The sequence below is a fragment of the Acartia tonsa genome, chromosome 7 (assembly GCF_053477335.1).
Source record: "Acartia tonsa isolate MP-2025a chromosome 7, ASM5347733v1, whole genome shotgun sequence".
NCBI classification, from domain to species: Eukaryota; Metazoa; Arthropoda; class Copepoda; order Calanoida; family Acartiidae; genus Acartia; species Acartia tonsa.
In genome coordinates, this window is record NC_137266.1 from 6,943,599 (window position 1) to 6,967,513 (window position 23,915).

A 23,915-nucleotide genomic window follows, 5' to 3' on the forward strand; every position below is an offset into this window, starting at 1 on the left:
ACCTTGATATAGATTTTCAATTGTTGCATTGCAAATTTTTGTGCGAGAAAATGGGTGTGCAATTATTTGCACAAAACATTTAGATTAGCAGAACAACAAAATAAGAATAGCCAAAAAAATGTCTCAGATTATTAAAACCGCCGAATACGATTGCATTTTCAACTAAGGGATCTAAAGGGATAAGACTATGGCCAATAAATTTATGTACATCCAAATCATATTTCCCAAAATTACCCCTTCTGCAGATTTCAATTGGCGGTTGAAACGTTAGGACACTCAACTTAATAAAACAATTCAATAACAGTCCCCAAAGTTGTTGAACCAAAGAATAAGAAAACGTTATTATAAAACTTTGGGGAGAAGTGTAATGATGTCTCCTCCTTCCCTGTTTTCAAAAACCTTAATTTTACAATTCATTTAGGATTTTCATAGTAATATCAATTTGCTCACATGAAATCATGCAAAAGTGATTGCATACCGACAAAATATGCAAAAATGTTCAACTCATCATCGGAAATATTTTTGCACAATTCTATTATTTTATATTTTCATTTGACATACTTTTTGCTAGATGTCTTTTATTCAAATCATTCTTATGAATATATTCAAGTAATAAATGTATAATCAAAACAACTACCTGGCCCAAGAGGTGGGAACCTTTTTTTTGTCTGCTAGCAATGTTTTCTGTGTTGTAGAGACTTGGCTATGTTAATATTTCAGACTCTATTGGCTGATATTGAAAGACTCAAATCAAAGTCCCCAAAGTAACAATGAATAATACAAGTCAGGGCTAGGTGGTAACTTTACGCTTTTCAATTTTAAAAATAAGCCAGAAATCTATAGGTAACTATTACTAACATGGTAATTCTTCTTAACAGTTAACTGTTTTAAGTACCAAAACCGGTCAAACTGGGCCCTTATACAACTTTAGGTCACTAAATTCAATTATTGGCCTTTTACTTTGCCCTAATATAAATTTAGATTTCAAATAAATTTCTGGGTGAATTAGATTAATTGGTAGGGCTTTAACCAAGGAGGAAGGATACAATGGACAGAAAATTAGGATCTACTGCAGTTCACGGTAGAATATTGCTGGTAAGCAATATTTCCAAAAAACTATGAATTTTAAAGGCTGCTAGCTGCCAAACGGCTGAAAGTACAGATCATGCCCGCACACTGTTTTAAGCGGCATAAGAAGGCCTACAAATAATCTGGAATAGCCATAAATCAATAATGCATAATTATCTCGCAGTGCACAGAAATGCGCGAAAAATACCTATTTTACGCGTTTTTTCTTCAGTGAAGCTTTCCCTGTGCATAATTGGATCTTGACTATTCCAGATTATTTGTAGGCCTTCTTATGCCGCTTAAAATGGTGTTCGGGTATGATCTGTACGATCAGCCGTTTTGCAGCTAGCAGCCTTTAAATTTCATAGATTTTTGGAAATATTGCTTACCAGCAATATTTTACCGTGAACTGCAGTAGATCCGAAAATTATACTGGTACCCAACGTTTTATGAAAATTGTTGTTTACCTTTATTAATTCTGCATTCTGTTCAATATTGCCACAAAGTAGTAAAGTATCACCAAAGGTCTAAAAATATATAAATCAATTTGAATTTCAAAACAAGGATGACAACATCTATAAGTAGCAAACCTCTCAAACGTAATGTCAGACCAAGTTAGTCAAAGAAAATTATTATCAGGAAAAGCTTCGCAAAATGAATCAGCCATCCATATATAATATTATTAGCTGAGTAAATCAAACTTTTGCAGCAAAAGAATTTCAGACGCACCAAGTAAATTATAAAATGCTCATTGATATATAGAATCTTAGGCAGTCTTTGTTGAATAGCAGCCAAGAAATCATATTTCCCCCTTAACGTAGCTGGCAGATAGACTGACAGACATTTCAAATTATGAATAAATGAATGAATATGTATTTTGAATCTACATTTAAACAAGAATACAATTTTTTATAAATTTATAATTTACATAATTTGTATTTTAAATAGACCTGGTACAATTTCTTCCTATGATTTATTAAATCAGTGGAGTCTTACAGTTGACCAGTTTAAATTTACAAGGCTACAATTTGAAGTGCTTAAAAGCTACATCAAGCTTAAGGAAACCAGCAGGCTTCCTACTTTAAGATATCCTGAAACGGAAAACCCAGTTGATTCAGTAGTTATTAAGATCTTAAGCTTCAGACAAAAAAAAACCTTATCACTTCATTTAATGGAAAGTAACCACGCACCATTTTAAAGACATTTAACTCTATTAGATGTTGAGATAGAATAACCCCCTCCAGGCTCAAATTGTGCTCGAGGGTTTGTATTTCAGAGAAAGAAAAATAAGTATATATTTCTAAGGCCTTGTAATACAATTTTGTGTAACTTTATTTAATCAATAAAAAACATGAAGTTTTACACTTTTCTAAGAAACTGACTCACAACCAATTTACAAATTAGGGATAATACTTTTTTTTTCAAAGCATTGCTATTTTAGAATTTGAAATTTTTTAAATCCAACTTTTGGTGGGGATTTATCAGAAGAATAACTTTTTTATTACTTTTCATTAATACTTATTTTTCGCATCGTATTATAGACAGCTGTCCGCGGATATTAAAATGAAAAATAATATGATTAAAACCAGTTTTGTGATTTTTATTTTAATATTTCTGGAAAATTGTCTGTAATAAGATGCCAGTTCTAATCTAGCGGATATTAATAGGTTTCGAAGCCATTATGTATAAAATTTTCTCTATAGATGAAATGGTAAACAGTTTAATATATATTAGTGTACATTCAGTTGAAGAAAAACAATTAACTAATTTTATTTATTTGTTTTTTACTTGCATATGTATAGTTATTGTTAGACAAGTTTCCATTTTTTTAGCACTTTTAACAGTTATAAATCTCAACCATAACATTTAAAATTCGCATCTGTAATAGAAAACAACATAAATAAATAAAAAAACAAGCATTAAGAATAATACAAAAGTAGTCAAATTGTTAAAATATATCATAAAAAAATCAAAACCAAACAAAACAAATGAGGAGAATCGGTCAAACTAGCTTTGTATCAAGAGAGAGAAATAATCAAATAGTCACGCCAATTTTCAAAGATTATATTGCAAATTACTGACAGCAAGAAAATGGTTTAAATTGATAATACTAAAGACTTTATGTTTGTGTTATACTTAGTTTCCCCCTTCACAAAAGTCAAGTTTAAATTGTATACTTTCAAAATGGTGATACAATAACATTAAAACCATAAATTATATTGTCTCAAACTAATCTTTGTGTCAAGAATAATCGTTATCATTTTTGAAGAAAAAAAATTATTGTTAGTTATCTTATATGTCTTGAACCTTGTATGAGAGTAATAGGATCTGTGTAGGATATTACTAACTGATATGGTTCTCCTTTAAAATATAGCTTCTCGTAAGTCCTGCGAAGGTTTATAACTATTTTTTAAGAGTACCCTCGAAAAAGAAATCGCTCCTTGAAAGGAATTTCATAAATATTGCAGCTAGAGGCCTACTAAACCTCATAAACAACAAACTTTTAATTAGGTTAAACAGTTTTTTTGCTTGTTGCTATTTTGTATCCCCGCCATAAATAATATGATAGTAATGTTTAGTTTTGTGTATCGAAGGTTGTCTACAAAAATTCAGTGTCACAAAATATCAAATAATTTCCTGAATATACATAGGTAGATAGATAGAAGGATAGCTAGTTTAGTTATATAGATAGAAAGATAGATAGTGATTTATAAAGGCTATAGATAGAATGATAGCTATTTTAGATAGATAGATATAAAGTTCAATAGTAATATATATACACTGTTTTTTTATAAAATTTTGTAACATGATCCTGAATATAGATAGATAGATAGAATGATAGCTGTAATAGCTAGTTTGGATAGATAGATGGTTATATAAATGCACTTTTGTTTTGTAAGATTTAAAGAAATCAAATAATTTCCTAAGTATAGATACTATCTATCAGATAGCAGTTAGATAGGAAGGATAGATAGATATTTGTCTAGTAGATTTTATTGTATCTAAATATTGATTAATTAATTTACTGAATTAAGTATAGTTTGGATAGAGAAATTGCAGGATAAAAAATATGGATATATTCAAAACGACGAACCACAATCTGTCCTACTTTGAGAAAGACGATTCTAGTGACGTCACATTCGTTTCGGGAAAGAAAAAGGGAAGGGGGGAGAGATTGGAGAAAAGGGAAGAGATTTTCTTCCCCCCTTCCCTAAACGTATATGAGGTCACTGGAATCATCTTTCTCAAAGTAGGACAGATTGGGGTTCGTCATTCAAAACAAGTGACTTATTTTTAGAGCTGCACCTTGCAGTCTTTTTTTGTGGAGGGGGGGGGGGGAAGTTATTTTTGGGATGTTGCCAGCAATAAAAAAACGAGGGTGGTACCCCCACCCTCTCCATGTAATCATCTACAAATTGAAGTTAATTTGGCCCAAAATAGACTAACCTTATTAAGCTGTCCAAGCACACATGAAGAATTATGTGGTCTGAAAAATAACATGTATTAAATCAAGAATAATGTCATAACATTTTTATTCGTTACTAGCTGCTATGCCCATAGAGGTCTCTAATGGTAAATCAGGAAGGAGGGGTTGTAGGAACCCCCCACTTTTAATTTGACTCCATCCAAAAATAGTAATAAACCTTTTCTGGACCTACGAGAAGCTTCATTGTAAAGAAGAATAAAAGGATGTGCTTTGTGACAATTTCAGTTTTACAGAATTCACATTCTAAGACTTTTTCTGTAGATTACAATTAATGGTTGAAAAGTTTGGACACTTCTTATTGTACACACGAATCAAGAATTGAGCCAACGAATTAGACAATGCCACCATCCTCCCTGTGTTGGTCAAATGCATAGGCGTCCAAGGGGTGGGGGGTAATTGGGCGATTACCCCCCCCCCCCAAACGAATTTTCATTTTACCCCCCCCCATTTAAAATTTATCCCTACCTTGGGGGTGCCGTAGGCACCCCCAACCATTTAGGAGGGGGTATTTACCCCCCCCCAAACAATTTTGGGAGGGTAAATACCCCCCCCCAAAATAGAAAATCTCTAACAAAAAAAATTTTTGTGCGCTTCGCGCGCAATTTTAATACTAAATTTTTGATAAAATTTAAATTACCCCCCCAAAAATTTTACCCCGGGGGTATTTTTTTGGGGGGGTAAACAAATTTTACCCCTGCCAACAGATTTCAGGGGGGGTAATTACCCCCCCCAAGCAAATTTTACCCCCGGGGTAAAAATTTTGGGGGGGGTAAAAAAAATTTGCGGCGCGCTTCGCGCGCCATTTTACCCCCCCCCAAAACCGAATTACCCCCCCCTTAAAAAAATTTTACCCCCCCCCCCAAAATAAAAAGCTTGGACGCCCCTGGTCAAATGGTCGAATTAAAAACTTTTTTTACCATCACTTAGACTTTAGAATGCATTTGATAAAACAATCAATTTTTAAAAACCTAATTTAAATGCTTATCTGCAATAAATTTATAAAAGTCATTATTAAGCATAATCTGTTCAACTTTTCAATTGAATAATAATCTTTGACTTAATTTTTTTTTTTTTGAGATGATTATGTCCAAAAGTAAGGTAGCAATAGTATATAAAAGATATTTAGCCTTTTTTTATTGAAAATATGCAATATTACATATATTCGGCAGGTATTTTCAATAAATCACTGAACTTTTTAGTTCCATTTAGATTTAACCTCACTCATTTAAAGTTTTTGTACTTTCAATGAATCTAATTGCAAGAAATTAAAGAAAATACAGTGAAACAGCTATTTAGCGACAAAACGGCGCACAGACTTACGAACTTACCTCAGCAATATAGTATTTCAAAAAGTTGTTTTTAAAAACGATAAGTTTACTAAACATCATATTTCAGAGTAGTTTTGCTCCTTATGATTTTTATAAGCGAAGATTTTCTATAATTAGGGTCTGTCCGTCCGTACGTCCGTCCGTCTGTAACGGATAGCTTTTTTCGTTAATTTAGGCATGTTAGAATTGTCCTATTGATTTCAAACTTTGCATGGTGATTCCTGTAGTAGTTAGGAACGATTTAGAAAGCGTAGCAACTCTATAATCATTACCAGAATGTCCGTACGTTCATTTTAAACATGTTGCTTTTTTTACTTTTTTAACAAAAGAATTTTATGTGATCTAATAATCTGATTGGTCTGATTTTTATACTGATTCCTGGGACAACAAAGTACAATATTATAAGCGAAGCAACTCTTTAATCAAGTCCTAATGTAAGTATGTCCATAAACATTATTCTGTATCAAGCAGTTTTTCAACAAATTTAATAAAAATTTTGCTTCGACTCTTATACATATTCTGATTATTCAGTTCTGACACTATACAAGTGTTAATGTCCGTTTGTCTTACCGTTTTAGTGCTTCGCTTTTATGGATGTTGTTGTTCTAATAAAAAGTACGAAAAACAAAACAATATTGTAAAACTCATTTTACGTAAAATCCCTGGAAATTATAAAAAAAAATGTTCCAACTTTTTGATTGCTTTATTCTGCTGAATAATTGCACCAAATAATTTCAAAGCAAAAAATAATAGATTTGATAATTCATTTTACAAATTATAGAATAGTTATTTATCGCATCGTATTATACATAACTTTCCGCGGATATTAGAAGGAAGAATTATAAGATTGAAACCAGTTTTGTCATGCCCGAAAAGTGTTGGACCGGACTAACAAAACTGGTGTTAATTCTTTTATCTTTATTTTAATACTCGTGGAAAATTGTCTGTAATACGATGTTGTAGATAATTTTTCAGTATTGCTGAGATCTGGTTCTAATCCAGCGGATATTAATCAGTTTTAAAGCCCTAATGGAAATAGATAAAGTGGTGAATAAATAAAATGTATGTACTAATATCCTTATATAAAAGTAACAGGATACTTATGTGTCTGTCTGTATGTTTGTACCGAAGAATCTTGCTAATCGCTGGAAGCTTCTCCTAGGTTTAGAATTTTAAAACATAAAATTTACTTGGAGGGTCCATTTGACCTAAAACCCCCTCTCCCCACCCTTCCATTAAGTTCCATTAAGGCATTTAGTGGCGTAGTCACTGGTAATAAATGAAGAGGTACAAAATTGATATAAGGACTAAACAATTCGGGAATAGCCCCTTTTCTAACATCGCCCCATAAGAGGCGATTCGTCGTATTTTTAAAATGGCTTTTTATCGGTTAGGTTAGGTTAGGTTATATTGGATCAGGTGATTTGCCCCACAGGGTTAGGTAATTGGCCCCGCAGGGGCTAGAAATAGGAGAAAAGCTACTGTGAAAAATACGAAGAATCGCTCAATAAGGGGCGATGTTACGAAAGGGACTATACCCGACAATTATAGAGTAGCTGCACCCGTCCAAAGCTGTAAATCGTACCTTACTAATTGTGATACAATCATTCTAACACAAACCGCCAATCTACCTAAAAAAATAAATTGAATTAATATTAGGTAGTTTAATTTGTGTTTAAATTTTTAGCCAACATCAAAATTATTTTCTTTTTGTCAATCCGTTTAGAGGGTTTACTTTAATCTCCTAAAATAACAACCTTTATAAAGCTTCCCTCAAATAGAAACTTTATTGAAATAGAGGTAAGCTAAATTTTAGTTGACAAACAGACAGACAAACCTACCTCTTTAAAAACATAATATGATTATAAATCACCAAAACATATCAGCAATACGAAGTAGAATGATTTCCGTCCGTCTGTCTGTTAATATTAAATACCTGTTTTCATTCTAATAAAAATCATTTAGACAAATAATATTTTAACAATTTTCCACATTTTACTGAAGTAGGCTGCACTATCAACGATAGACTAATCCCATAAACTCCAAGAAATTTTGGTGAGCAACTTTATTATGGCATAATTTTCTTTATTATCGTCGCGCGGCTACTCTATAATTAATTATTTTTAGAGGTACTAAAAATAGATAATTAATTCTTTTTGAACTGAAAGGAACAGGTTTGTTTTAAATTATTTTTCATAACTTTCCTATGCAATAAAGTAGCTGGATGTGTGCTTGTGTTGATTTTCAAATATTTTGCAATATAGTGTTGTAATTAGTAAGCCAAGAGAAGGTTTTAGGCTAATTCTTTAAATAACAATATAAATTTTACTCAACAATACCTTTGAAAATATTCATACATCTTCTTTTATGATGTTAGGGGCGCAGTCATTTGTTTAAATAAAAGTATTATATAGGGGTTATGCTTTGGCACAAAAACAGTTTTGTTCTGAAAATTTAGAAATTAATAATGGTTGGTTGCATGTGCTATTTTAATTCGATTCTACACTTACACTTTATTCTAGTTTACAAAAAAAGAACTTGCTGTTCTACCCCTCTCGCATATCTCTATGAATATTGTCATCCTTGTTTAATGCCTAAATTGCCTGATTGGAAATGTTTTGCCAATTTTTTTTCATGTAAAACAGGGAAACTTGACATTTTCTTAGCTGGCAGGGTTGTGACCATAAAAAAGAATAATATTTCCTTTTTAGTACTACTAGTAGCTACGCCACAAGAGGCCTCTAGAGGTATTTTAAGAGAAAGTTGAAGGATCGAACACCTCTTAGCTTAAAATATTTTTTTAGGGGGGGGGGAGTACTGAAACCTCCCCAAAAACAGATAAAAACCATCAAAAGAACTATGACAGAGGGCCATATTGGTTTCTAAAAGTCAGACAGATTTTAATCAAATATACTAATATAAAGCTCTAAAAATTCTGCCGCTGTTATATATCTATTAATTAATCAGGGGGGGGGGGGAGGGGACAATGGGCTTTTGATTACACTTGTTTCCAAAGTTTTATAGTAACGTTTTCTTACGTATAACATAAATTTTGGTACTTTCATTGAATTTCGTTTGGTTGGTTCGTTAGCTCGAGAGTCCAAAGGTTGCAACCACTGATTGTTATCTAAAGAACTCGAAATTTTGTGTATCATTATTAGAAATTTACATCAATTTATCGGTCAATGTCTTATCCCTTTAGATCCCTGTCTATCGACACAACCCTGAGCTGCGTTAATAATAAAATTAGTTGAGATTTGATTTATGTTAGGCAAAACTCTTTTAAAACTATTATTTTTACCCTTTCTGTTTATGACAATTCATAAAGCTATGACTGCATCAGTATAAAGCAGAGGCGTACTTAAGGAGAGGTGTATCACCCATCCTGGTGTGGATAGACCCCCTAGATGTTTATAACCCCCTTGACTCGGGTCAATGACTCTTTCCCCTCCTAATACAGCCCTATGGTGTATAGTTAAATAGCCATACCCCCCTTAAACTAAATGGGAGCGTTGTTAAAAAAATTTCGCACGGTCAATTTACCAGTTCCGGGACTTTTGAAAGATTGGATGGACCCCTAGGGGGTGTATTCACACCCCTAAAATTTGAAATACACCACTCTTGGTGTATATAATACAACCCTCTAAAGTTTAAACCCCCCACTCCCAGATTTTTTAAAGAGAAAATTTTCTTTTCTTACGGGACTTACTATGAAATATAACAATCTTACTATCACTTTGATTAAAGCAAAGCGTTTAATGTAAATATAAAATGTTTCAAAGCAAACAAAATGGACAATAAAGCGAGGCCCATTTTTCTGAAAACTATCGCCAACACATTCACAGTGGGCAACGGGATACAAAGTGAACAAAAAATACGTCACAGATTTCCCATAGATACATAAAAAGATATAGAAAATATGTAAGAGAAAAAAAATTTTCGTTAACACAATCAGTCTGCCAAAGGGTAAACAAAATGGACAAAAAGGGGACATTTTTCTTGATAAACATAAAATAAAATTTACCATTAACGAATTCAAAGTGGGCCAGTGAACACAAAATGGCCTAAACAATTCTGTCAAATTTTTAAAAACTTACCTCCTACGCATTCACAGTGGGCCGGAGGAAACAAGATTGCTGTAGATTTTTGGCACACTGTGCAGCTCCTGAAATTAAAATACATAATATTAGTTATGAGATAAAGTAATGAGCTTGAATTTTGTTACCAACAAAAATTGTTCACACTTTGGTACTTAATCAGATGGTTACCCAATCAATTATATTATAAAAACTTGGTGTACTTTTGTCATGATAATTTTGACACTGAAATTGTTGATAAATTTTATGGGTGCTTAAATGATATCTATTTGGCAATTTCAAAAAATAAAGCCAACTGTACACCTAACATCTAAATTATGAAAAACAAGACAACTATATCTTTGCTAGTTGTAGAATTGACAGTACCCCATTAAAGGTATTTATAATGCCTTGGCAATAAGCAATGACAACTAAATGCAACACACAATTAGAACTGTACAATAAAGGTAATGCAATCAAAGATTCCCAAATAAGAAAGTCATATCCAATAAAAAGCATAGATCAATGAAAAGTTCAATCTATAAATATTTTACTAAAAAAACAGAATTCAATAAATTGATAAAGAATGTAATTTTTTCGCTTATTATCCGTATAGTTGTGTTTTGGCGTTCAGTCAAATGCGCTTATTAAGTCAAACTGTTCCAAATTTTCTACCAAATGTATATATATAAAATGGTCAAAATTAAAAACAGTTTGACTCAATAAGCTAACACACAACTTTATGGATAATACGCGAAACAAATGACCATGTTTAACTAGAATTGTAAATAAAGTACAAATCAATCAAATGTACCTTGTTTCAGCTACACCCATATTTGAACACTATTTTATAAGTTTAATTTATATTTTTTTTTATTTTTCACTATTTAAATTATAGCTTTTATTATAATAATATTTCTCATCTGTTAATAATATTTATCTGCATCTTTATAACATTTTATAATTTCATTATTTGTATAAGAAGCCACTGGAAAGTGTGTTCTGACCAGCGGTGTCTAGGAATAAAACTATTACAATAATGTAAATAAATAGAAAAGGTATCATAATATTAGAGACAGAGAAACACAAAGTAAAAGAAAGAGTGGTGGTCTTGAAAAACTGTTAAAAATATTTATTAGCAAATTATTACTTTTGGTAGCAACATGTTTCCGTGATTGCCGTTTTGTCGTGTAGTATTATAAATAGTTTTTAAAGGGCTATTGAAGGCAGCAGAAAAATATTCTTAATCCGTTCCATTAAAATTAAAGTAACCTAAAACCGTCCCGTGAGCTCTCTGAGGATTTCTTAAAACGGGTAAATGAATTGGTTCTGTGATTATCGAGATCTTAACGGACAAACAAACAAAAAAACTTATTATTATACATATATAATAGGACTTGTGGCTACATTCCAAGATCAACCCTTTTAATTTTGGTTTTAAAAAGAAAAGAGGGTAAAAATAATCGAAGGATTTTTTCTATATGCCATTCCTCTTGAGAGGGTGGTGGTGCAAGACCTAAGAATAGTTACAAATTTACACACAGACAGACATCCTGTTGCTTTTATATAAGGTTGAACATTAAAGATTTTTAGACATAACATCAACACAAACAGAAACTTTGCTATTTTTAACATAATGAAATTTAGCTACACTGTATATTAACCATATTGCACGAAGGTTATATTGTTAGTTTGTTAGCTACAACACAGAAACAAAACTAAACAATTCAAGGAGCTTCCCAACAACTTTTTTCCATGGCTGTTTCTATAGTCACAAAATATTAGTAATATAACAGTACAATTTAGCAATGTTTATGCTTTAAATGTATTGTAATGTTATATTATATGTTGTTTATAGGAGCCACTTTTTCTCTAGTTGTGCCACGGTGACCGAAACTCTGCGGTAGAAAAAAAGGAGCTGGAATAACGGTACAGTGAAAAAATAATGGATTTTGGAAGAGTGCAAATTATAAATTTTAATACTTTTTTTGTGTAAGATCTAAAAAACTGCATAAAACTGTTTGATACAGTAACGGTCAGCCTAGGACATATCTTTAAGAAAAAATAATGGTGATAATTGATACTTGACTATATCCATGTTCTTTTTAAATTTTAAAATAATCTTTATGTAGCTGCATTTTTTTGCTTTTATTACTAAGCCAACTATTTATAAATGGATAGATCTATTAGAAAAAAACATACAATTATTTCAGCATATTTTTTGTGATTTTTGAGGAAATGCCTGAAGTAAAGTCGACCTTTTTTACTGCTGCCCAATATTATTTCAGGTTTATTTTGCTTGTTGGCTATACTTTATTCCTGGGTTCTAGTGTATAGTTATTTTTCCCATAGTGTAAGAAAATGCGGGAGACATGGGCTAGAAGATTGGTATTAGTTTTACTTCTCCTTTTTTTACACTGGACAATTTATAAATGGGAATTATATCAAAACTACCAGGGTTACCTAACCGCTTTTTTGATAAAACCTATCGCATCTATTTTTAGGCCATTTTGATATATTCTGGACAATTTATAAATGGGAATAATAGCAAAACTTCAAGGGTAACCTAACCGCACTTTAGAGTCGCATCTACTTTAAGGCCAATAAAATATATATTCATGGAGGGAGGGGACAATGGGCTGCTAATTACACTAGTTTTCGTTTTCGTAGGCTTAACAACTTGGGGGACTTTTATTAAATTTTGATTGATTAGTTTATTAAGTTGAGCGTTCAAATGTTTCAACCAATAATTATAATTTACAGAATGGGTAATTTTGTGTGTCATCATTGGGGATGCATATCAGTTTATCAGCCACTGTCTTAACCCTTTAGATGCCTGTATATACGATAGAACAGCCAATGAGAGGCCAGTATACACTGTAATTGACCAATGGCAAAATCTATGCTGGCCTCTCATTGGTTGTTCTATCGTATGACGTCATAATCTGTGGAGGGACTTCGATCATCTTCTTGGGTAAATTATATGGGAATTATTAAGGTATGCCACACTAATAAAAGAATTGAAAAAAAAAACTTTTGGAAAGGTAAAAAGTAGATTAGGATTTCCCATAACCAAAAAAGTCAGTATCGTTCATTATATCATGATATTTATTTTTATTACTGGTAGAAAATAGAGCAGCTACTGATAAGTTGAATTCCATTAAAGTTATTTATGTTGTAATTTTTATTCTATTTTAAAATAATTTATATGTGGATGCGCCCCAATCATCAGAGGGGCTCTATATTCAAAGAGTTAGGGAAAGAAAAATAGCCTTAAACAATCCAATATCTTAAAATAAAATAGCTTAAAACCATGTCAGGACTCTAAAGGTTCAGTAGTTATCGAAATCTTAACCTACAGACAAAAATACTTACCTAATCCTTATTGGCCTAAATTTAGAAAGGTTTCGTGATTTTAAAATTTTAACAATTTATTCAGAAAATTTCTTTTAGGATAAAACTTGATTTCTTTTTCTTTTTTTTACTGTTGCCAAAAATTAATACTTATTTTGAGCGGGATGATCGATTTACCGTCCACGGACTATAAATTATATTGTTACCATGAGCATGAAGGGCGGTCGTATTCTCAACCTTTCTGGGACTTATAAGAAGCTTCTGTGTAAGTTCAGCAATATCCTCCGCTTCACACACACACAGACAAACATCCTGTTACTTGCATATTGAGATTAATCAAACCTAACTTACTTATGAATTATGTCATTCCTGTATTCCTTACTAGCGGCTAGTTTTTTGGGGGGAGGGTATTTTTTTCATTTTTTAGGGGGTTGGGGGTGTCCCATCCCCCAAGAAAATAGTTATAAGCCTTCCCGGGACCTATGAGAAGCTACCCTGTTAAGGAAAACCTGATCGGTTCAGCGGTTTGCGAGATCCTTCGGGACACACAGACAAACATCCTGTTACTTTAGTATAAGAATGTCATTCTTGTAATTCTTATTGTTTGTCATTCTGAACTAATTATGAGTGATTTCTTTAAATCCAGGGATAAGACAATGGACGAATTATTGATGCATATAATACATCCCTATTGATAATAAACAAATTGCATTTCCAAAACTTTAGGCACAAGTATAATTCTCACTCCATTGTCCCCTCCCTCCCTGTGTATAATCACTCTTTGCTTATTTTAATTGGTTTAACTGCTTTGATTACAATAACTTGCAAAAAATGTATGCAATATTCTAAATTTAGATCATTTTCTAATATTGAATAAATGGAGGTAAAATTATTGAAAGCGAAGCATTTCTATATGTAGGTTCATTCCGTCCATACGTCCGTCTAGTACAGATAGCTTTTTTCGTTAATTTAGGCATGTTAGAATTGTCCTATCGATTTCAAACTTTGCATGATGATTCCTGTAGTAGTTAGGTGAAAGCGTAGTAACTCTATACTCCTTACCAGAATGTACGTACGTCCATTTCAAACTTTGCATTATGTAACTTATCTCTTGATAGGGATTGGCGTCTATACGTCCATTGTCTTTTCACTCAAGAATCCTTTCCATTTTTTAGGAATCCATTTCTTTAAAGATAAAAAATACATTTATCTATCCATCTTGTTTAAACATTTTTCTGCAGGGATCTAAAGGGATAAGACAATGGCTGCTTAATTAATGTACATCCCCATTGACAATACACACAAAAAAAAATTTCTATAGATTACAATCAGTGGTTTGTACACTCAACTTAATGAATCAACCAATCAAAATTCAACAAGAGTCCCCAAAGTTAAGACAGCGAATAAGAAAGCATTATTATAAAACTTTAGGGACTAGTATAATAAACAGCCCATTGTCCCCTCCCTCCCTAATTGTTCTATCTATCTATCACTCAACTTAATGAATCAACCAATCAAAATTCAACAAGAGTCCCCAAATTTAAGGCAGACATTAAGAAAACATTATTTTAAAACTTTAGGGACTAGTATAATAAACAGTCCATTGTCCCCTCCCTCCCTAATTGTTCTATCTATCTATCTTAGCATTTTTCATGGTCAGGTAAGGGAATAATTCTTCAGCATAGCTAGATAATTCTACTATAAGAAAGGGAAAGAGTTCTGCTTTAAAATTATGTTTGTAGCAAGTTTACACAAAAGAAATCTACAAATTACGTGAATGATTTTGTAACTTTTAGCACTGTGAGTAAGAGGCCTCTAGGGGCGTAGCCGCTAATAATTAATATGATAATTAAGGTTAGATAAGAATTTACTGGTATAGTCCCTTTCGTGGCAACGCCCCTGGTCAATTTTTAGGCCATTTTTTGCTGTTTTCGGCCCGCCACGCCCAAACGGTTTGAGATAATCTCACGGGACCTTTTGCCCGACCTAAGCCTGGTTATTTGTAAGGTCTAAGAAGAAAAAAATCCCGGATTTGATGAAGCACGACGTCGCTGCGTGCCGTCAAAAATCGCTGGTCGGCTCATTTTGCCCCCTCAAACCCTCACCTCGTGCCATTTTTCTGTGTAAAGATTATAATTATAATCTTTTGCGTAAGTCTGTTTTTTTTCTTAGACCTCACAAATAACCAGACTTAGGTTGGGCAAAAGGTCCCGTGAGATTATCTCAAACCGTTTGGGCGTGACGGCCCAAAAACCGCAAAAAATGGCCTAAAAATTGACCGGCCTGTCATTTCATCAAAGAAATCCATCAAAAAATCACAATTTGAAATTTTAATTAATTAATAACTTTTTTCTCATAAGAGATAATGACACAAGACTTTCACTTGGTGAAAATTCAGCATTGTGGGCCGCCTAGACTTTATATTTGGTGACCCTGGGGTGACGGGTTCAGTGCCCCCCACACCCACGAAGTGGGCATACTTTTGAAAATCACGTTTTTTCAGTTTTTCCCCTTTAAGGAGGGGAAGGAGTCGTTTTAGAGACTTCAAGCATCTCTTTGATGTTGAACAACTCTTTGAGGCAGACATTTCTTTATTTATGTTTCATTCGCCTCCGGCTGACCGTTTAGCCGTTATTTGCCGCCGAAGGCGTGATTTTTGGCGATTTTTGCCGTTTTCGAGGTTTTAATGGACATTTATGAGGGGAAAGAGTTGTCCAATCAAGTTGATGATGAAGTACATTTTTGTAGGCAATTGCATTGGCTAAATTTCATGTGAAGTAAAATATTTTGTACCTCTAACCGGTTTTGCTCCAGCTGAATCGATTTACAGATACCCCCTAAAAACCGGAAAAAAACGGTTTTTCATAAAATTCACGGCCGGTTTTGGCCGGATCCGGCTCAAATTTTGCATGGAGTCCTTTGATATTCCCAACAGTTGATACTTGACTCAGCAAGATCCCAGAAAAGTGTGGTATATCTACCCTGCGGGGCAATCACCTAACCCAATATAACCTAACCTTATTACATTTATGAATTTACAATTACAAGCTTAATTAGAGTAAAGGTACATGCATTATGGAAGGAAGGACTGATTGACAGACTAACGCAGTTATATAGAAGATGCTTATTGGTCAAGATATTTTTACTAAAAATCAGATGTCTATAACATTATATGTAATTTTATGCCTCATAGTGGTTTATACAGATTGAAGGACCATTTGTGTCATCAAGTAGCCCCACTGGTAAAAAATAAAATGCTATAGACAGCTTTCCGCGGTCATTAAAATAGAATAAAATAAAGATTAACAAACCAGGTATTGATTTCATAATTTTTTTTATTATTGGTGTTTTATAATGTTTTTTTTTAGTATGGCTGAGAGCCGGTTCTAATCCACCGGATATTAATCGATATCGAAGTAATTATAATGGAACAAGGAGGACAAACGGACATTAACACTTTTATAGTGTCTGAACTGAATAATCAGAATATAAAAGAAACGAAACAGTCGAAGCAAAATTGTAAGTAAATTTGCTCAAAAACTGCTTGATACGGGATAATGTTTCTGGACATACTTACACTTTTAGGACTTGATTATAGAGTTGCTTCGCTTATACTATTGTTCTTTGTTGTCCCATGAATCAATATACAAAAAATCAGATCAAACGGATAACTAGATCACATAAAAATTTGTTGTTAAAAAAGTAGAAAAATCAACATGTTTAAAATGGACGTACGGACATTCTGGTAATGATTATAGAGTTGCTACGCTTTCTAAATCGTACCTAACTACTACAGGAATCATAATGCAAAATTTGAAATCAATAGGACAATTCTAACCTGCCTAAATTAACGAATAAAAGCTATCTATCTCGGACGGACGGACGGACGGACGTACGGACGGACGTACGGACGGACGGACGGACCGACCCTAATTATAGAAAAGCTTCGCTTTTAAAAATGTTTCGTCTTTTTAAAAAAGATAAATATTGTTTAAAGACTGGCAAATAAATTTAAGTTTCAAGGTTTAATAAACAAGTGTTGGTTGTAGGAGAATCAGGGATATTAAGGGATAAGACAATGGAATGGATAAATTTGGGCACACAAAATTACCCCTTTTGTAGATTAAAATAAATAGTAGAAAAGTTTATACACTGCTGATTGTTCCTAAGTTCTTGTGCTAAAAAAAGAGAAACAAACTTTGGGGACCAGTTTGATTTACCGTCCAATGTCTCTTCCTTTCGTTATATTGGTACCCAAAGTTTCATAAACATATTCTATAATTTTTCGGCTCAAAAACTTTGGGTGCATTATTAAATCTTGAATGGTTGGTACAAACCTGCAATGTCGAAACTTTTCTACCAAAAATTTTAATTTATTGAAAGGGTTTACATAAATTTATCGTCCATTGTTTTATCCATTATTATCCCTGCTTACTACAAGTATAACATTGAAAAGGGAATATTTTATAATTCATTCTTAAGGTAAAGAGTTGCCTGTAGCACAGATTTTCTTCTAGGATTGGGCCGGATATTTTTTTGGCCGGATACCGGATATCCGGCTTATTTATAATGCCAGATATCCGGTTCCGGCCGGATATCTGGCCAACGTTCGATATCCGGCAAATTACCGGATATCCGGCCGGATAACCGAATATCCGGCGTCAAAAATCAGCCGGATATCATGTAACCGGATAGTTTTAATATCAAGTATCCGGCCAGATATTGAAAATGACCGGATATCCGGCCGGATAACCGGCCAGACCGGATATCCGGCCAAACACTATTTTCTACATAAAGGTTTGTCTGTCCTTTCCAGTTTGAATACAATTATATTATCAGCTGTAAAGCCATTGTGAAGAATCCTGGTTTGATAAGGTATTCATAACTGAGAACATATATTTATAAAAAAAAGTCAGAACTACAATTTAAAAGGATAATTAGGCCTAATTTATCAGGTTATTGATCAAAGATAATTAAATCTTTGTTAAAATCTGATGTTGAGATTTTCTTTTAAAGATGTTGTCATCCTTAAGATTTACTATATTCACTAGCGAATAAGATGGTGGCACCCTACCCTAAACATTTATCAACCTTCCTCAGACCTATGACAAGCCTTATTGTAAATAAGAACCATATCGGTTCAGTGGTTAGCGAGATTCGGATCTCATGCAGTTCACGGTAAAATATTGCTAACCATATTGCTGGTTAGCAATATTTCCAAAAATCTAGGAATTTTAAAGGCTGCTAGCTGCAAAACGGCTGATCATACAGATAATACCAGCACATTATTTTAAGCGGCATAAGAAGGCCTAGAAATAATCTGGAATAGCCAAGATCCAATTATGCACAGGGAAAGCTTCACTGAAAAAAAAACGTGTAAAATAGGTCTTTTTCGCGCATTTCTCTGCACTGCGAGATAATTATGCATTATTGATTTATGACTATTCCAGATTATTTGTAGGCCTTCTTATGCCGCTTAAAACAGTGTGCGGGCATGATCTGTACGTTCAGCCGTTTGGCAGCTAGCAGCCTTTAAAATTCATAGATTTTTGGAAATATTGCTTACCAGCAATATTTTACCGTGAACTGCAGTAGATCCCGAGATTCTTGGGTGACAATATATTATGACAGAGAGATAAACAACTTGTTGCTTTTATATAAGAAATTATAATTAGAAAGAAACAAGGCAAGAAGAAAAACCTGACTATATTGTTTAAGGACATTCTTACATTTTTAGGACTTGATTTTAGAGATGCTTTGCTTATAACAATGTAATTTGTTGTCCTAGGAATAAGTATTCCAAAAATCAGCCCAATCGGATAATCGGAAAATTTGATGTTAAAAAAATTATAAGAGAAAAATGTTTAAAATGGACGTACGGACTTTTTGGTAACGATTATAGAGTTGCTTCATTTTCTAACTCGTATCTAACTCCTTTAGGTCGAATCATCATGCAAAGTGTGAAATCGATAGGACAATTCTAACATGCCTAAATTAACGAAAAGAGCTATCCGTTACGTACGGACGTACGGACGGACGGACTGACCCTAGAAAAATAGAATACACAAATTGGACAAGAAGAAGAGCAACAGACAAAGTAATTAGTAAACTGTATGCACTTTATTGTACTGCATTATACAAATAAAACAAGGATGATAAGATTAACAATTTGCATAGCAGGGGCAAAGATACATAAAGTAAACTAAAATTGCAAAAGGATTAACAAGGATCATTTATCCATAAGTAGCACAGAAAATTGAATTTTATGTAAATTTATTTTTTATATTAATTAATCGTCCCTTAAGATCCAGTTTCATACACACATATAAATAATCACAGAGTAAAATTCATATTATTTAATATTTTCCAATCACGAAACCTCTTATTAAATAAGGATGACAACATCAATAAAACCAAAGTGCCCAAAAATGATGCTGTGAGTATTGGTGCAAAAAATATGACGTAACAAAAAAAATTAGCCGATGAGAGGCCACTATAAATTTTACCATTGGTCAATAACGGCCTCTCATTGGCTAATTTTTTTTGTTACGTCATATTTTTTGCATAAATACTCACAGCATCCCCAAAAATAAGTTTAAATTATTATGAACATTATTATGAAAAAAATCAGAAAAGTTTATCATGTCGTCTAAACAAACAAGATTGCTTAGTTTTTGCATTTAGAAAGTGTTACAATAAACTTTTAGCCTGTTTAACCTTCATTTATCTTTATTGCAAACTTTTTATCCTTGTTAGTTGCGAAGCTTTTTTGTATTACATATATCCATTCGTTCATAAAGAATAGCTTTTACCTAATATTTATTAGAATTGTCCTATCAAAATCAAACCTTGCATTAGATTTCCCTATAACAATAATTAGATACATCCTTAAAAGCTTTTTCCATGAATTTGATATCATTTTATCTTGATTTTTAGAATGGGGATTCTTTGGTAGAATAAACACAATGTTCAAAGCATAGCACTAACATAATTAAAATGTGAGTATGTCCTTATTTAACAAATATATCATCAATTATGACTTGTATACGTTTATAAGTGCCTCCAATCTATAGTTATTTATGTTGATTTGTCTGATTATCTCATTTGATAAGCTTCGCTTTCATGGAAATTGTCATCCGTGTCGTTCTTTCATAATTTAGAAAGTGCATAATTAGTTGTTAGATAGTTAGCTAAACAAATTACAAGATAGAAAGATACTATTGTAAACAACAATGCTAGGTAAATAGAAGACATTATTGTCATTTTAAATTCTCTACACTCTTTAATGATAAATTTTATTCATAATGTAAATTTAAAGTATAAATCTTATTTTCCAGTGGATTTGATCTATCACCTTATAAGATATCTATAAAACTGTATCATTAGCAACCCTGCGGGGCAATCGTTAACATTTACCCAACCTATTATAACCTATCAAAAGCTACTGTGAAAATACGAAAATACTCGTTTTCTTTCCATGAACAAAAAAATTTAAATCACAAAATTAAAATGGAAATGGAAAAAATCTTCCTTTAAGTAAAGTAACCAACAAATTGATTATATAGACCGTACTTTCTGTTTTTTTTTCCAGTAATGAATGGTGTTTACAATCAAACGCCTTTGTGATATCGAAGTTTGTCTCGATTTGGCCGGTTACATACAAATACGTCATCAAAACTTTATATCCCTGTTAATGTAAACTATATAACAGCTACCTAAATTTCTGCCTTTTGACAAATTTTCATTTTAAAAAGTAGTAAAGCAGCCATTTTATCAACATATTGTAAATAGAACCAATTTAACTGATAATTGCGTAGACATTATCCTTTGTACGTCTGGATTAGTCACCAGAATTTTTGTTTGTTTATCTGATCATTTTTATTGTTAAATATTTATTCGAAGCAGGTTTTAGGCCTTTTAACGTTGGGTTAATGATATACAGGGTGTCCCACGTAAACTGTTTTTTTTTAAACGCTTATTACTCCCTTAATATTTAAGCTATCTTCGTAAAATAAAAAGTATTTGTCAGCAAACTACTGACCATTTAATGATATAGTGATGAAAAATCCGCAAAGTTAACAGAAAAAAATCTACAAGGTGATACATAACAGGCTGATTATAGTGAATATAAGACTAATCCACAGGAAAAATATGCCTTAGTTACCTTTTAAAGCAGCTAGTGGTCAAACGGTGGATCGCAAAGACTTACTCTGACATTATAAGAACTGGCATTGTAGTCTAATTAAAAAATCTGGTATATTTCAGGTTCTTGTGTGTATTGAAAGCGAGCTCACATGAAAAATTAACAAAGAAGATCGAAATTATGCCTATTTTTACATATTGTTCACTTATATTACACTTCAGATTCTTGAATATTGAGAATTGCCAAGTCAAGATTGTTCTATTTTTGTGCTTAGAAAGTCTGAGCGACCAGTAGTTTGGACCCAAACTAATCTTAAAATTCACAAGCAAATATTTTCTTGTGGGTTAGTCTAAATTCAATAAAATGAACCTCTTATGTAATACCTCATAGATTTTTTCCTGTTTATTTTGTGGATTTTTCATCATTGTCCTATAAAATGGTCAGTAGTAGGCTGCCAAATACTTTTTATTTTACTAAGATAGCTTAAATATTAAGGGAGTAATAAGCGTTTAAAAAAAAACAGTTTACGTGGGACACCCTGTATATGTCCTAAATTATTCAAAATCGTGAGACATTATAAAATGACATTTAGACTGAACTTATTTGTTGATGTTATAACACTATCAACATGTAGCAGGTATTATCAGGGGGGAGTGGAAATTTTTTATTACACTAGTCCCCAAAGTTTTATTATAATGTTTTCTTATACGTTGACTCAACAATTTTATTTAATTGTGATTGGTTGGTTCATTAAGTTGAGTGTCCAAACGTTTCAACCACTATTTGTAATTTAAAAAAGGGGTATTTTTTTATCATCATTAGCAAAGTACATAAATTTATCGGTCATTGTCTTATCCCTTTAGATCCATGGGTATAATGCAACATGATTTTAACAAACTTTGAAAGTACGTCAGTCGCACTTTTTTTTAGAACGTCACTATTTTACCACAGAAAAAGATAATAATTGAAAAATATTCCTACTAAACTAATTTTTTCAACATAATAGTTGTGTAATGATGTCATTATTTAGATTTAGTTCATGGTAGTTAAAAGGGATTTTATTAGAAAGTGTTAGAAGATGTGTCGATTTAAATCAAAGACAAGTTGAGAAATCTTAGCAGCATTTTATTGACATGCAATTATTATACATAGTTGTTGTCGACTTACGCAGTAAATAAAAAGGGATAATGATTGACTTACTATTTACACACTGTTATTCCTATTAGATAATTGATATTATATATATTACTAGCGGCTTCGCCCCTAGCCTCTAGGGGCCTTGCCCCAAGAGGTGATCAAAAAAAATTAAGGTGAAATTCGTAAAAGGCCCAAGGAAATCTCCTGCAAAAAAAAAAACCAAGGAAATCTTCTGCAATAAAAAAAAAAAAAATTGGGGGGGGGGGATTTTTTGGTTTTTTGGGGGGTTTGGGGTGTCCCACCCCCCAAGAAAATATCTTAAAACCACCACAGGACCAGTAGGTATATTCCCTTAAGAGTAGAGCCCATTCGGTTCAGTGGTTACCGAGATCTTAAGCTTCAGACGGACAGACAGACGGACAGACAGACGGACAGACGGACAGACGGACAGACAGACGGACAGACATCGTTCTACTTTGTATTATATAAAAGCTTACTACTTTATATAATAGGATATATTGCCCCTTCTGTAGATTACAGTTAGTGGTTGAAACGTTTGGACTGATAACTAAACGAACCAACCAATCTAAATTCAATAAAAGTCCCCAAGGTCATTAAACCAACGAATAAGAAAACGCTATTATAAGAATTTTGGGGACAAGTGTAATAAACAGCCCAATGTCCCCTCCCTCCCTGCAGAAAAGGTCTGATTTCGAATTTGTGGAAAATAACACTATACCGACAAAAGTACATTACCGACAGAACAACCCAAGTGAAACACTTGCAGAGTAGATACTCTACAATTAAGACTTACTTGAGTGTTTCCATCAGGTTGTAAACAAGCATTTTTAACTTTCTAAAACATAGACAATTAATAGATTTAGTCATATCCTTAATAACAATGACTACTTTGTCAATAAGTAGAGCAGCAACAATAAGCTCACCAACAAATCATAAAGGATAATCCTTATAATAAAGTAACAGGATGTCTGTGTATCTCGCTCGATAACCCCTTAACTTATATGGTTCTCCTTTAAAGTGTAGCTTCTTATAGGTCCCGTGAATATGTATAACTATTTTGAGGGAGGGTACAAGAGAAATCGCCTAAAGAATAGAAACCCACCACAATTTTTTTTAAACTTCTACCCATCCCCCCCTGAAAATTTATTTCTTGTTTTTCATTCTAAAAATTAAAATAAGATAATAGGGGGCGAATTCAACTCCCCACCAACTTAAGTTTCTTTAGCGGCCTATAGGGGCTGCTAGTAAAAATGTAAAGTAAATAAATAAGTTTTAGCGTCTTTAATGTAAAGTACCTGTCT

At 32.7% G+C, this 23,915-nt stretch overlaps 1 protein-coding gene across 1 annotated transcript in view; it reads right to left on the bottom strand.

Moving 5' to 3' along the window:
* The window catches only part of LOC145324125 (uncharacterized), a 36,453-nt gene extending 13,008 nt beyond the window's left edge, over window positions 1–23,445 (bottom strand). The window contains exons 1-5 of the mRNA XM_080166750.1: window positions 23,408–23,445; window positions 9,981–10,048; window positions 7,469–7,514; window positions 4,516–4,555; window positions 1,536–1,595 (exon numbers count right to left, since the gene is read on the bottom strand). Coding sequence (XP_080022876.1) covers window positions 1,536–1,595; window positions 4,516–4,555; window positions 7,469–7,514; window positions 9,981–10,048; window positions 23,408–23,439 — 246 coding nt within the window. The 5' untranslated portion in view covers window positions 23,440–23,445. The remainder of the gene's footprint in view (window positions 1–1,535; window positions 1,596–4,515; window positions 4,556–7,468; window positions 7,515–9,980; window positions 10,049–23,407) is intronic.
* Between the last annotated feature and the right edge of the window lie 470 nt (window positions 23,446–23,915).